At 52.7% G+C, this 14235-nt stretch overlaps 3 protein-coding genes across 3 annotated transcripts; 2 read left to right on the top strand and 1 right to left on the bottom strand.

Moving 5' to 3' along the window:
* Positions 1–1110: 1110 nt before the first annotated feature.
* Positions 1111–5974, top strand: QC763_0075050 (uncharacterized protein; the record flags this gene model as incomplete). The annotated part of the gene is made up of 4 exons (XM_062906032.1): positions 1111–1122; positions 1587–2549; positions 2604–2643; positions 2817–5974. The coding sequence occupies 4 exons, from the start codon at positions 1111–1113 to the stop codon at positions 5972–5974; spliced, it is 4173 nt and encodes a 1390-aa protein (XP_062764818.1).
* Positions 5975–8348: 2374 nt separating this feature from the next.
* On the top strand, positions 8349–8714 carry QC763_0075040 (uncharacterized protein; the record flags this gene model as incomplete). Its single annotated transcript, XM_062906031.1, has 1 exon — positions 8349–8714. One exon carries the CDS (start codon positions 8349–8351, stop codon positions 8712–8714), a length of 366 nt encoding a protein of 121 aa, XP_062764817.1.
* A 1883-nt stretch (positions 8715–10597) lies between these two features.
* On the bottom strand, positions 10598–12685 carry QC763_508180 (uncharacterized protein; the record flags this gene model as incomplete). The annotated part of the gene is made up of 2 exons (XM_062913409.1): positions 10598–11331; positions 11391–12685. The coding sequence occupies 2 exons, from the start codon at positions 12683–12685 to the stop codon at positions 10860–10862; spliced, it is 1767 nt and encodes a 588-aa protein (XP_062764816.1). The 3' UTR covers positions 10598–10859.
* Positions 12686–14235: the final 1550 nt, after the last annotated feature.

Below are 14235 nucleotides of genomic sequence, written 5' to 3'. Positions count from 1 at the left end.
TGTCCGACTGCATGGCACCTTTGAGCATTCCCTGCTCGTAGTTTTATCCTCTCATCAATACGGCCGGTTTTCTCCAGGGTCAGCTGGAGCGCCCATATGTGATAGTCATCACCAGGAACGGCCGAACATACAGTTCTCCATGGGACGCTGGTAGAGCAGAACAGCACCCTCAAGCCCTTGGTGTCACCCTGCCTCGTCCCGGCTAGACAAGGGCTATCGTTCAGAGTCTATCCTTCTCCAATTTAACGGCCATTAGTTCTCCCATCACGGTCACTCTCGCCAGCTAGCAAGAAGTCTATCTTTTGTTTAAAAACGACCAGACGTGGCGAATTCGATGTGCTTAACGGAACTCGATTCGCGGACAGACTTCCCGAGACAGTATTCCATGCTTTTTACGTGCGTTTTCTTGCTCGCACTATTAGCTTTCTCAATGTCAGGTTTTTGAAGTATTGTCGTTTATACAAACCGTCATGTTCCACAAGTCTGACGTTAGCCTTTGCCCGCCACGCGCAACACTCGCATCTGAACAGTCACCTTTGATAGGCAGCCCAGCCCCAGATGCAACCCACCCACATGCGCTCAACTGCCGGTCACTCAAAAGTCACAGAAAGCCAAGGCGGGGACCGGTCCCGAATGTGGCACATAGCCTTTGAGCCGGACAGCCTTGGGATGTGTGCTTGTGCGCAGGACCTCGCAAACTTCTGAGAAGGCTTCAGGTCACAGCTACATCACGAACTCGAGCAAGACAAAGCCAATAGCGTACACTCAAACTGCAACAATCTTGAGCCAACAGCCGACGGACCGTTCCTTCAAGGTCCCTTTGGTCGAGTTGTTTCTGTGCCGGTCAAATGAAACAGGTTGAACGCTACCCCAACTACTTACTCCAACCAACCACTGCACATGCTCAGGTGGTCACTGCCAGATGGTCACTCAAACCACCTGGGCTCGTGACAGTTGCACTCTTTTTCCAACCTTGCTCCGTCGCATTTTGTCTTGCCCAGCTGCCTCAATGGGGCAAAACAATGGGCACTGTAGGCGCTCGTGTGTTGAGGTCCGCTGATGACTCTGATGGGTGATGTGCTGCTTTTCCATCCTACTTCTCGCCCGAAGATGAGCGGGCGTGTAAGTAAAGACTGAATCATGTCGCACACGACCGACTATTGTGTTTATGTTTCTGATGATCTGGAAAACCGGATCAGTAGTGGTTTCTATACAAGACTGAGCCTTGATCGCCTTTTTTGCTGGTGGCTTGTTGCATAGTAACCAGGCAAACTCATGGTATAAGACTTTCTTTTACTCATTCGCTTTTGATCACGGCTTTCACACCCAATAGTTTTCTCCTTGTCGTCGTCGATGCCAAGGAGGAACTAATGGTCAACTCTCACTTTTCTTTCATCTCATTCCTGTCCGTTGAACGGCTCTCCACAAAAAGCAAGAAAGAATGGTGAGTGCTTACATATCATCATGCTCTATCCCGTCTTCAGTGTTGTCGACAAGCGGCGTGGACGGGTAGACCACACCCGCCTCACGGGCCGGGGCCGTTCTCAACAAAAACCCCTTTCAACCCGTCACTAACCACCATTTAGGACCAACTCGAAGGCAAAATCACCCTGCCCCCCTCCCGCTACGAGTTCACAACTGTCTACGCCCACCCCCTCGCAAAAGCAGACATCGTCCTCGTCCACGGCCTCAACGGCGACCCCCTCAAGACTTGGACCTCGCGCGAAAACGGCGTCTACTGGCCCGTCGACCTCTTGCCTGCCGCACTCAAAGACCAACATGCGAATATCCTCGTCTATGGGTACAACGCCGATGTGTACTCCTCCCGCAAAACGCCTAACCGATCCCCGTCAGATAACTTCATCCACCAGCACGCTCAGTCACTCATCACCTCTTTGACTCACCACCGCAAGGCCGACGGGACGGAACGTAACCCCATCATCTGGGTTGCCCATAGTCTAGGGGGCATACTGGTCAAGAGGGCGTTGCTCTACTCCAATGATGTGAGAGCCCATCACCAGGAGGATTTCAGATCCGTTTTTGTCAGCACATACGGTATCATCTTCCTGGGGACACCACATAATGGCTCCGACATCGCAATATGGGGACGGGTTCTCCAGGCGATGAGCGAGGTGGCGATCCCGAGAAAGTTGTTTGAAACGCAGAGTGTGCTGCTCAAGGCGCTGAAGAAGGATAACGAGGGGTTGCAGGAGATTAATTCCCATTTTTTGGATGTGTATCAACGGTTTAGGATCCAGATGGTGCATGAGGGGCATACTAGTGATGTCAAGGGGAGCAAGATCTTGGTTGTTGATGCTGCGAGCGCGGGGCCTCAGCTGCCGGGGGTGACGTATTATGGGATTGAGAAGGACCATTCGGGAATGTGCAAGTTTGAAGGGGAGAATGCGCCGGGGTGGAGGAATGTGAGCACGACTTTAAGGCAGTGGGTGGCGGATGGGGTGAATTTGATTCCGCCGAGGTGGTTGTTGGAGGAGAAGGATAGGCAGTTGAGGGCGAGCTTGGAGAATTTTGAGAGGGCGAGGAATTATGTGAGTTTTCTGCTGTGCCCTTGTGTCCATCAGATGTACTGACGGTTTCGACAGGAAAGTATGCTGGCTTCAGGTGCGCATCAGCAGGGAATTGGTAGGTCATCGCCTGGTCCGTCCGAGTATGGTTGTGTTTGTGGACGGCAGTTGCCTTATCCATATGACCCCTGAACGCTGCTAGGGTCCGAACAAAAGGGGACAGGAGAAGTGTCTTTTGGTTTCATCATCAAGTGTTGAGTAACGGCTGATAGTTTTCTGCCTCTAAAGCAGGCAACAATAATGAACTAGTCTCCCTCCGTCACCGCCCCCGACCCTCCCTCGTCGAGTCGATAACCTCCTTGTCTTCTTCCCCAGCCATGATGATCGAGTCCATTCACTCCGACCACGACCATGAACCCGAACCTTCATCACCAATATCAGCTATTACACCAACCCAACCCTTACCTCCTCAGCAACTACCACCCTCGGAGGAACCCCTCTTCATTCACCCCGACCCCTTCCGCCCCAACAGCTTCTTCCTCGGCCGCACCGATGAGCTCCGCGGCCTCCACGAGATGCTCCAAGACCGGAAACGCCGCTCAGAGGGAACCTCCGCTGTCCTCATCTCGTCCCTCCCCGGCGGAGGCAAAACCCACCTCGCCCGCCAGTATGTCTTTACCCACCTCCTCGACTACCCCGGTGGCATCTTCTGGATACGCGCCAAATCAAAGCAAGAGATTGAACAGATGTTTTGGCGGATAGCCAAGACCAACTCCCTTGTCTCGCTGAATACAACTACAAGGGAGGTTGTCTCGGCAGTCAAGGCCTGGCTGTCAAACAGACGTGACTGGCTGATGGTCTTTGACGGTGTCCAGTTCGATATGGACGGGCTGGGGGATTTCATACCTGACGGGAGGAACACCTCGTTGATTTATACTAGCACTGAAAGAGCGGTGGCGTCAGAGCCGAGGTGGGATAATCCGCAGGTTATTCACCTGGGGCTGTTGACGCCTGATCAGGCGAGGGAGCTGCTGCTTTTGGAAATGGAACGCAAACCGCCTTTTAGCCAGGAGGAGTTGGCTTTGGGGTTGGAGTTGGTGAATGCCATGGGAAGGCTGCCGCTGATGATTCACGTAGCGGCGCAGCATATCAAGGCTACGAGAGAGCCGTTGGGGCGGTATCTGGCTAGTTTCAAGAGCGGGAGGAATGGGCTGGGGGGGTTGCAGGCTTACCAGGCGGTGGTGAGGCAGTTGGAGACGAGAGGGGAGAACGCGAGCTTGAATTTGATTAGTTTGTTGTGTTTTTGGGATCAGCATGTTCCGGTGGAGATGGTGGGGTTGGGGATTGGGATGGGGGCGTTGGGGGATAAGGTAACGCCGGTGAAGACGAGGGATAGGGTGAGGGGGGGTGCGCCGAGTTTGGGGAATACGATGAGGGTGCTGATTGCGTTTGGGTTGGTGGAGAGGAATGAGGTTGCGGGGGAGTTCTATGTGGAGAGTTCGGGGGGAAGTACGGGGGGAAGAAGCTCCTCGCGGCAGAGTGGTAGTGGTGAGCCGAGTTTGGACATTCTCAGGATTCACAGCGTGGTTCAGGCTTTCTTTATGGAGAGCTTGCATCAGAGGAGGGAGGCGCATTTTTGGCTGGAGAGGTCTACAGCGATCTGGTGTAAGAGTTATGATGAGGCTGACTGGAGGATTAACTGCGGGTACGAGGGGCACAGTGGGTTTGATGGGGGAAGGAGGAGAAAGATTGGGAGGCTACCGGATGACTATCGGAGGTATTGCGTCCATGGCGAGAAGCTGTTGAAGAATGTCAAGAGGTTTGAGAAGAGCCGGAGATATCCAAAACCGAATGGGATGGACAAGGCAAGGGGACAGTTGGAAGAGAGGCTGGCAAGGATTCGTTGGCAGATTGAGCAGGTGAATGTTCGGGGTGGTGAGCATGCCTCGGAGGACGACGATGACGAGGAGCCTGTCAGCGTCTTCGACCGCGTCCGGTATGGCAGTGGGACAGAGTCGCAGAGCGACGGGACTATCCAGAGTGGTGAGAGCCAGAACAGCTGGGAAGCTGAGTTGCGAAGCCCTGGACTCGAGGAGATGAACCCCATGGAATTTCCCGTTACCCAATTGCTGGAGGAAGACGACGAAGATCAAGGGGCGCCATACCCCAGCATGGCTTCCATGCCCAACATGCCAGAAATAAACCTTCCGGACCCAACGAGCAGCGACGAAGAGGACAGAGCAACAGTGGTCCCGCCGTTTCCCACCATCATGCCTTCAACCACAACAACCGTCGATGCCACCGGCTTCCTCGCGAAAACCAAGAATCCCTCTTTTGAGGACCATGCTAGGCCAAGTTCCTGGCGCGACAAAACCGTCCTCGCCAATGCACGCGTAGCGCTCACCAACGAAGTAGCCCGGGCTTCCCTCCTAACCAGACGTGGTCCATCCCAGTCACGATGTCCCATCCCCAGAAGCGACTATCTCACAGCCAGAAGCGACGCTGAACAGTCCCTCAACAAGATCAAGCTCTCCACACCACCTCCACCGTCTGTCGTCCCACCTCCTGACCCAACCCCATCTCGACCCAAAACATTAACTCTCCTGGGCCGCAACAGTTATTCCCTCCCACAAGCCCAAAAGACACCAGCCCCCGACTCCGAGGCCTTAGGGTCGGATTTCTCCACAGGTCTCAGCAAAATGCTGTCCGACTCCAAGACCTGGACAGCGGCCACGGTGAAGAAACTGCTTTCGCCGTCAAGTTCACCACGCTCCTCCCTATCAAAGTCAGCCCCCGCTCAAGAACGAGCCATTGCCCGACCGCCAGCGCCCATATTCAGGGGAAGTGGAGACAGGGGTACCCGATCAGCAAACTCAAGCCCGGCGCACACCACCTCGCCTTTTCGACCACCGCCACCAATCAATGTGAGAAGGTGGGAGACTGAGGTGGACCACGTTAATGACAGGATGTCACTCTCCTATCCCTCCATCAACCTCCCTTCTCGACCACAAGGCTCGCCTCGGCGGTCAAATTTGAGTGTTGCCTCTTCGCCCACTCCTTCTACGTCGCCAAAGTTGACGACAGTTACGCCTACCATCCCAAGGAATTCCCCTGCTCTGGTCATGCCAGTGCCTAACTCATCTTTCCCCCCGCCGCCTGCACCTCCAAGTAGCTCACGAGGAAGTGTTTCACGATATCGGGCTGTGAGTGGGACAGGCAGGGGAACGCCGTCACCACTGTCGACTTCGCCACCAAGAGCAGCAGCGGGAATTAGGGTTGGCAACGGGCAAATCGTTTCTTTTTGGAATACTAACAGGAACCGGTCTTCAAGCCCTGCTACCACAGTGAGAGGTGAGAGGGGTAGGAGGAGCTGGGACTCGAGGATGAGTTTGGAGAGTGTGGATGATGTCGAGGGGTGTGGGGAGTCAGGGTTTGGGGATAGTGAATAACTGATCAGATTTTTCAGTTTGAAGTTTCTTTGTCTTGGATATTGCTGGTTGTTTCCTGGAGTTTGGGTGGATTTCTTGTTGTGTACCTCCATAGAAGTATTTGCATTAGGGGGCGTATGTATCTTTGTGTATTTTAGCAGCATTGATCAAGAGTATAAGCATTAATCCAGGTATATTTGTGCTTTGTTCTTGCGCTCAAGGTGAATGTGTAAGATACCGAAGAAGGCAGCTACATACCTAATTATTCTGCATTGGAGCTGAGCTCGGTTTAACAGAGGAGGGTTCGTAGGTTCTACTGAAGGAAATTTAAGATAGCGGGTGCATAGTAAGATGCCAGACAACCATCAAAAGCAAATCAGGGTTCTGTTACCTACTCTTTCAGCCGAGTTTTCCCTTGTTCTGCAATATCTTCTGTACCACCCACACCGTATCACCAAAGACATCATGTTGTCTGTGAAGAAACTAAGATCAGGCTTGGGCATACCTGTTGCACCACCTTACCACCTCCGGTAAGCGGGGAAGATTACAGGTACCTAAGGTAGCTTTCGGGAGAAAGCGTGGTGCTTAGAGTTCAAATAGCATTCCCCGCAGACCACAACCGCGTCAAGCACTTTTCCCTTTCTTCTCTGCAACAATAATCTCGGCTCCACTGAAAGAGAAAGACAACGACTTCCAAATTCACCACGAGCCAGCCTCAGTTGGCCTTTCTCAGCCAGAAAGCTGCATTCCTACACTCCGCTGTTAGCATTTCACTCTATGCGATTCAAAAACGCATCCTCCGTATCTTTTCCATTCTGGTGTATTCTACCACGCTAGAAGTTTGTATGGTCAACTGTATTTCTGGGCTCATGAACCTGAATATCGATGATCGTATCAACCCACTTGACGTCAACTGCTCGAAATACGAGGAAAGTGAGAACATCTTCATTCTGGAGACAGCTGGAATCAACACTCGGGATATCTTATATAAGTATCAGTACATGTTCAAGCCTGTAAGGCTGGGGATAATACACAACCTCAGTCTGATGCCAAGACGTGTAGTTCCATGGCAACCTGGACCGGTCTTCGCGGAGAACAAACAGCGCCATCTATCAGAAATACTTTGTGAACGAAGATTGCGAATTCTATCACGAGGCTGTAGGTGAAATACTGCCCAGTGAACTACCTAATATATTCTGACCTTCAATGCTGACTTTCTTTGCTCTTCACAGACTACGGTCTTGGTCAAAAGAACCCGAGCAAGAGAATGCCAGCATGTTACCTCATACCTAAGCGATGTATCGATGTTAAAATTCGCCACAAGCACACTGTACGAATTCCCCAAAGCTTTCCTTCGGTACTATGGCTCCTTTGAATAAATCATTGGGGCTACGTGCTACTTGGGCATCCCGATGAAGGCCACTAGGAAGGTTTCTTCTCCGAATACATAAACAAACCACCCTTCAGCCCCTCTGAAATACATGGTCTATGGCAAGCTATGTCAACCCTTGTGGACGCACTGTACCCTTTTCTGATTCTCGACCAGACTACCACTTATACTTCGCTTGGAATTCACGGAAATCTGACCCCGTTGAACATAGTAGTATCTCAGGCCAAATACTACAGCAACAAGGCTGAAAATGCCTACAAGTCTTCCTGGAAGTATGGCTTCAAATTTTACGACCTCGGTATGATTGGCTTCGGTCACAAACAGATGATTCAGGCCAAGAAGAAGGATAGATCGAACTTCGACGCACCGGAACTAGCGGAGCCTGATATTTACGATCCCAATCTCACTACAAAAGCTGATGTTTGGTCCCTGGGACGCATCTTTTCAGAATCCTTGGTCTGGAGTCATTTTGGTGACTCTGGTCGGCTCCTATTCACGACATTATGCATGGGGGTAGGCGGGTACTGGCATATCGTGACACTAAAACCATCCCTGTCTTGATTAGCAACCTGCATCGGCCCTTCATACGCCAACTCGATAGCCTATCAACGCAAGTTCTTGGAGTAATTTTAGGATCAATGTTATGCCTTGATGGAAGGGAAAGAGGATGTGGCCTCGAACTTTCAGTAAAGTTTTGCTCAATTTTAGACATTTCCAATGGAGAGGCGCTGGAAAGCCGCAATACCTGCATAAAGGCAAGTCTGGGGAGTGAGTTGCATGACACCTCTCGCCGGAGGTTGCTTTGTCAGGTTCAGACGGTGTCTCGTGCCTCTGAACCGGCCCAGGCCATTGGTGATAGCTGGGTTTCGGATTGGCACAAGAAATCCTCTCAAAATATCACCTCACAAGCCGCCAGCCTACTCCATAGCGAATCTCAGTACCATTCACTAACACCATCACCGGGCATCGATATCACCAGTAAGAACCTCGGTGAAGATCGGGATGATGCCCAAGAACGCAAATCGGCATTGCTGGAACCCTCAGGGGTTGGTCAGACGGCCAGCACAGCAACCAGAACATCACCGCACCAGCACAACACATACACTCTCCACCCACATCTACAAGCTGCTCAAAACAAGTTTCCACCCGTTGGTAGACAACAAGTTCCCGGCTGCGGTGCCCCCAGTCACATTGCCCATCACACTGCCAACAACCAACAGCGACCAAACGACTTCCAACGAAGATCCTACCCCGACAACAGCGTTGTTGACAGACCTCTACCAGCACACCTGCCAGATTCGCTCTCCACCCCAAGTTACGATGAACCGGCACCCCCAACAGCCAGCACACCCAGCACAGCATCAATTCTAATACAACGCTGGCCCAAGCCACTCAACTTTCATAGAGCCCAGCACGGGTTACCCGGTCTACCAGGAGCAAACATCGCCCCGCTGCTGCACAGCAACCTACACCTGTCATTTGGACTGTTTTTGACAGGCTCTGTTTTGGGAGCTCCAATCTTCTCAGCTATCCCCCTTAGATCCGGTGCCTAGGCCTGAACTGAATTATCAGAGTGGCGAACGAGTAACCGCAGGGTAGGGTTCAGGAGCGAAGTACCTACTCGGCAGAGGCGGTTGCTGAGAATTAAGGAGGCCATCATGGAAAGGGAGAGGGGTGACAGGAGGGCTAGGCACAGCCCCACCAAGTCCTCGTCCCCAGAAGGAATTGGAATTCAGCCATTGGAATTCCATGCTCACTAACAGTGAGGTCAAAAGCGGAGCCAGCCGCTGTGGAGGGCCGTTCGGGCATTCGAGTTGTGCGGAGGCACCAACGCGCTGGAAGTCCGCTGGAATGTCGCTGCAGTATAGCGGGCTGGTATGTGTGGAGGCAACCTACTGGAGGGATCAACGTTTGACGAACCTGGACTCGAGCGGCGTGGATGCTCTTTTGTCACACTTCACCCAAGTATATGGACGAGAGTGAGAGCGGGAATGGAGCGGGTTTGGGTGTTCAGGAGAGCAGTTCAAGTGGTATGTGAGAAACCGTCTGCATCTGGGACACTGTCTCGGGTTCCCGTACAGAAAGGGGACAGCTGACTGGCGTGAAATAGTGGAATGGATATCGAGTGTGATGAAGTAAATACTCATTCCCCAGATATCATGTGTTCCTAGAAACGCGCCTGGAGGTATCCGAGCCTTGGAAATTTCGACCAGAGGCAGGATGATATTCTCACAATAATACCTCCAAAACATATCATCATTCCAGCATTGAAACCTTCCGATCCAGAGACTCAAGCACTGCTCGATAGCTTTCAGGCACTGGAAAGGCATGCTGCTCTCCGTCTCTGGTGATGACTTCAGCCAGTTGCTGGCAGCAAGGCGTCTGTAATCTGGAGTGCTGATATCTGTCCACATATTTGAAGCCCATGCGTCAATCGTTTTATTATGCCAGATCCTCAACACCAGGATTGCAAATTCCACGAGAGCGTCATGTGGATCAAATTCAATCCTCGTCTCCAGGGCCAAGACATGCCTCGATAAAAGGAACCAAGGGGTGTTACTGTTAGCTAGTTCAACAAGTTGGATCGTCCTGCTGCTCCATGGTGAACTCAACCAGGCAGTTTATCGGAACTCGAGGATGGATGAGGCGACGTCTAGAACGAGAACGGTTTGCTCTTTGGGGACCGACAAGGCCGTGCGTGTTGTTTTCATGACTCTGTCGGGAAAGAAGAGTTTGGAGGATGACGGGCTTTGGCAGCTACCGGCCATTGATCCTCACATCCGGAGCGTTTGTAGAACTTGCGGATATGAAGAATAGATTCACCGCAAGGTCGAGTCTGAGCGCTTGGCTATTTTGCCAGGGTTCCCTCGCTTTGAGGCAAAGCTTAGTGGTCTCATGCCCGATGCTCGCTGAGCTGGACAGGCTTGAAGAGCTTGGTGGATGTATGGTTACTGACGATGCATTCCAGGTTGGCCATCAACGAACTTGGCTGATGGATAATGGTTAAATTTGCACTGCCGAGCAGGCTCTCGTCATGAATCTTCTTGGGGCAGACAGGATGTTGCCACCAATAAAGAAGAACTTTTCCCTACGCTTATAAGTGCGCTGACCCAAACATGTTGCAACTAGTTGTTGTTGACAGGAAGAACCGGGTGGAAATAGAGTGGTCTTCCCGCAGTGATGCCGGAGTTGTTGTCTAATAACTTCCACCGTGGCACCAAGCCTCAACACACCACACGTTCGGTCACTCAAAGCACTGCACAATCTCTTTGATTTTCATTCATTCCATTCACTTCAAATCCACCACTAATACATAACAACAGGGTATCCTTTCTTTGCTTCTCGCATGCTTGCTTCCATGCTCGCCAAGTCATCATCAAATCATGCCTCCTTTTTGAACACTTGTGCCCTCCCATCCCACCCGGCCCATATACATGTATCCAAAAACCATTATCATCCCAACCCAATAAAAAGAAAAACAAAAACTCGCTTATTTAAAATCCAAATGTCCATCCCTCAGGCGCTCTTGACACCCTTCTCCTCCTCAATACTATCCCCCGCACTCGTCGGCCTCGCCGCAGTCACCACACTCTGGTTCTGTCCAGCAACCGCCTCAGTAACATCCTCCACCTCCATCGGGAGCGTCAGGTTCAAGATCATGCAGATCATGGCCGTGACAGCAAAGCCAGTCTCCATGATGAGGGAGATGGCATCAAGGAAGCCCTGCAGGCCCTTGTCCTCGCCGCTGTAGCTGAAGACATTCTCAAAGTAGTTCGGCACAAGAGTAGCACCATAGCCGAGAGCAAGACCAGCAGTGAGGATGAATCTGTTGCGGCGGTTGAATGGCACACCCTTAGTGATAATGGCCATACCGGAAACGGCGACAGCGGTGAAAAGGAAGGTGGTCATGCCACCGAGGACGGCAGATGGAATAGCAACAAGGGAGGCGGCGAACTTGGCGAAGACACCCATGATGACAAGGAAGAAGCTATGGCAGGAGAGTCAGCATGTTTCAGGTCAAATCAGCGAGGGAAGAAATGAGCTTACCAGCAGCAGTAACCGGCGCTTCTGTTGGCGCAGCGAGTCAAAGCAATAACACCATTGTTCTGGGCAAAGGTGGTAACAGGAGTGATGGTGCAGAGGGCAGCCAGCATACCGTTGATACCATCAGCCAAGACACCACCCTGGATTCTGCTCTCGTAGAGCTTGCCCTCCACCTCGAGTCTGGAGACATCGCAAGTAGCGGTGATATCACCAATAGCCTCGCAAGCGCAGATGATGAACACTGCCATCAGCGGCAACACCAGCGGTCCATAAAGCGTAAGCTTGAAGGTCTTGACCCAGATGAAGGAGGCAACAGGCGCATTGTCGATACCGGCACGGTTGAAGTAGCCAGTGGCAGCAGCAATGATGCAGCCAGTCAAGAGACCAATAATGACAGAGGTAGACTTCATGATGGGAGAACCGAAACGCTCGCAGAGGATGATGGTAACGAAGACGCTGAAGCCGAGACCGAGGTACTCTGGCGAACCCCACGGCAGGGCGTTCGGCGCAGAAATATCGGGGCAGCGGGCAAAGAACTCGGCGGGGTTCTTCTCAGCGCAGAGACCAGAGCCACCGGCCCAGTTCTTGAAGCCGGACTCGATGAGGTGGATACCGATGAGCATGACGGTAGGGCCGGTGACTATTGGGGGGAAGATACGGAGCATGATCTTTGGTGGCATGAAGCTCAGGGCGATTTCGAGGAGGGCGCAAAGGGCAGCTGTGCCAAGAACAGCGCCGTAGGCATCGGGGCAAGGGAGCTTGGCACCAAACTCATCCTTTTGGCAAAAGCCATTTTCGTACATCTGGTTGAAGGCACCGGTGGCAACGGGAATAATGGCGAACGAGATACCGACGACAGAGATCAGACCAGTGCCAATGTAGTAGGGAGTGCCCTTGATGTGCACACGGGTAATCTGGATAGCGGAGAGGAGACCGGAGACGATGAGGGCGGTAGAGACGAGGTACTGAGTTTGCTCGGTGGTGAGGTTGACACCGCCGGCGCCGGACATGATGATTGGAGGTGTGATGATACCAGCCAACATGGCAAGGGCGTGCTGGAAGCCGAGAATCAGGGCGAGGACGACAGGCATGCGGTCGTTGAGGCCGAAGAATGGTGGAGCCTTGTCGGATTTGGCCATGAAGGGGAGGTTCGGCCGGAAAAGGAATGCGTAGTCATAGTCGCCGATGAGACCCTCCTTGGTAGTGAAGGTCTTTCTGATGGTATTGAGGCGATCGCCAAAGGTCTTCTTGGGCGTCTGCCCAGGGACAATCTGGGACGGACCTTGATCCTCATCCATGGTGGACGTTGAAGGCGGATGTGGACACCGGGGAGTTGAGGTTCAGATGACGTCTGAGATGGAGAAAGGAGGACCCGGCAGATGCTGGGGTAGAAGAGAGTAGCTAGAGATGGAGTTGGAATGTCGAGAATGATGGTCCGGACTGTCAGAAAGACGTGCCAGGTCCCAGAACTTTAAATGTATGAAACGGCTCAAGGGCGTGGTGTGTCGTGGTGGCAGATCTGTAAGCCGGGTGGGCTGCCAAATGCTGCAAGGCCTTATCGGTGGAGGTGCACGAGTCCCACAAGCGGACAAGATCCTGGAGGCAGCGAAGTGGAGGTGTGGGACCCGGCAGGTCTCCAAGCTCCTCCAGCGTCCAAAGCGGCGAGGATGTGCATATCCCCGCTGTCTACACATGCGACTTGTATCTCCTGGGAGTGTCACATTGGTTGCTGCTGCTGGTGTTGCTTCTGATGCTGCTAGTAGTTCTCTGCCCTCTTCTCAATCGGGCGGGGGGAACCGAGGGACCGCTCGCTCGGGGCCGGCAACCACCACAGCTCGTCTAACACCAGAGACTCCATTTCCAAGAAGAGTTAACTCCGCATAACCCCCGGGCTGGTGCGGGGCCGTTGGTCGGCGAGACCCTCCTGTCCAGCGTCCCCTCCACCCACGGGAACTCCATCGAGCACTAGTATTCTATCGATTCCGATATTAGGAACGACAAAGACACATTTTTTTCGCTCATGTCCGTTATGCCAGGCGGCGACAACAAGGAATAGTGCCTTGTGATGATCTGCTTCTGGATATCTCCTCGGTGTTGGTAGATAAGTTCAGGCGTATTCGTGTGTGCTCGAGAGAAATGTCATGTAAGTCATGTCCAATCTGGGACAACCGCCACGTGAGACGGCGAGGTTGATGATGTGGTTTGACATCTGAGGCGCACCACCACGAGGGAGCTTGGGCCAACGAGCTGGTGAAGCGATATCTGATTGACCTCGGTGTCGTCGACGGCTGGACGGATAGTAGGGGTCCTATGGACCAAGACCGCAAGCCGCTGATGACCCCAGCGTGGGGGTCTGTTAATCGTGGTACATCTGCTACTAAACGCGTCCTTCAGTACGTGCTCTTTGATATCGATCGGTATCTAGTCGGGAACTCCACGAAAAGCAGCCGCAAGACTAGAAAACGGACAGTGGAATTACCGGGGTAGAGGGACCATTGGAGCCGGCGAGCATGGAAGCAATTGTGATTGGCATGGTGAACGAGGATGCCGTTGAAGTGTTGAGCGTGGGTATTGAGAGTGAAGTTCACGATGAAACAGGTAAATTCCCGGCCGTTGATTGGCCAGAGATTAAGTTTTAGCGTCTGATAACACCGTCAGAGGCGTTCTTCCAAAGGGTGTCCAAGCTCCCCCCGATAACGCTAGCCTCAGCTGCAACGGATGGTGGGGTAAAACACCCGAGGCAACCCCACTGCCATGCCTTCAACGCCCCCCATCATAGCGTGGGACTCTGTCTCTTCCCCAAGAACGGGTTTGAGGCAAACAAAGCTGCCGGCGCTGACCTGCAAGA

Source organism: Podospora pseudopauciseta, assembly GCF_035222475.1.
Source record: "Podospora pseudopauciseta strain CBS 411.78 chromosome 5 map unlocalized CBS411.78m_5, whole genome shotgun sequence".
Lineage (NCBI taxonomy): Eukaryota > Fungi > Ascomycota > Sordariomycetes > Sordariales > Podosporaceae > Podospora > Podospora pseudopauciseta.
This window is presented reverse-complemented; position numbering and strand designations above follow the sequence as displayed.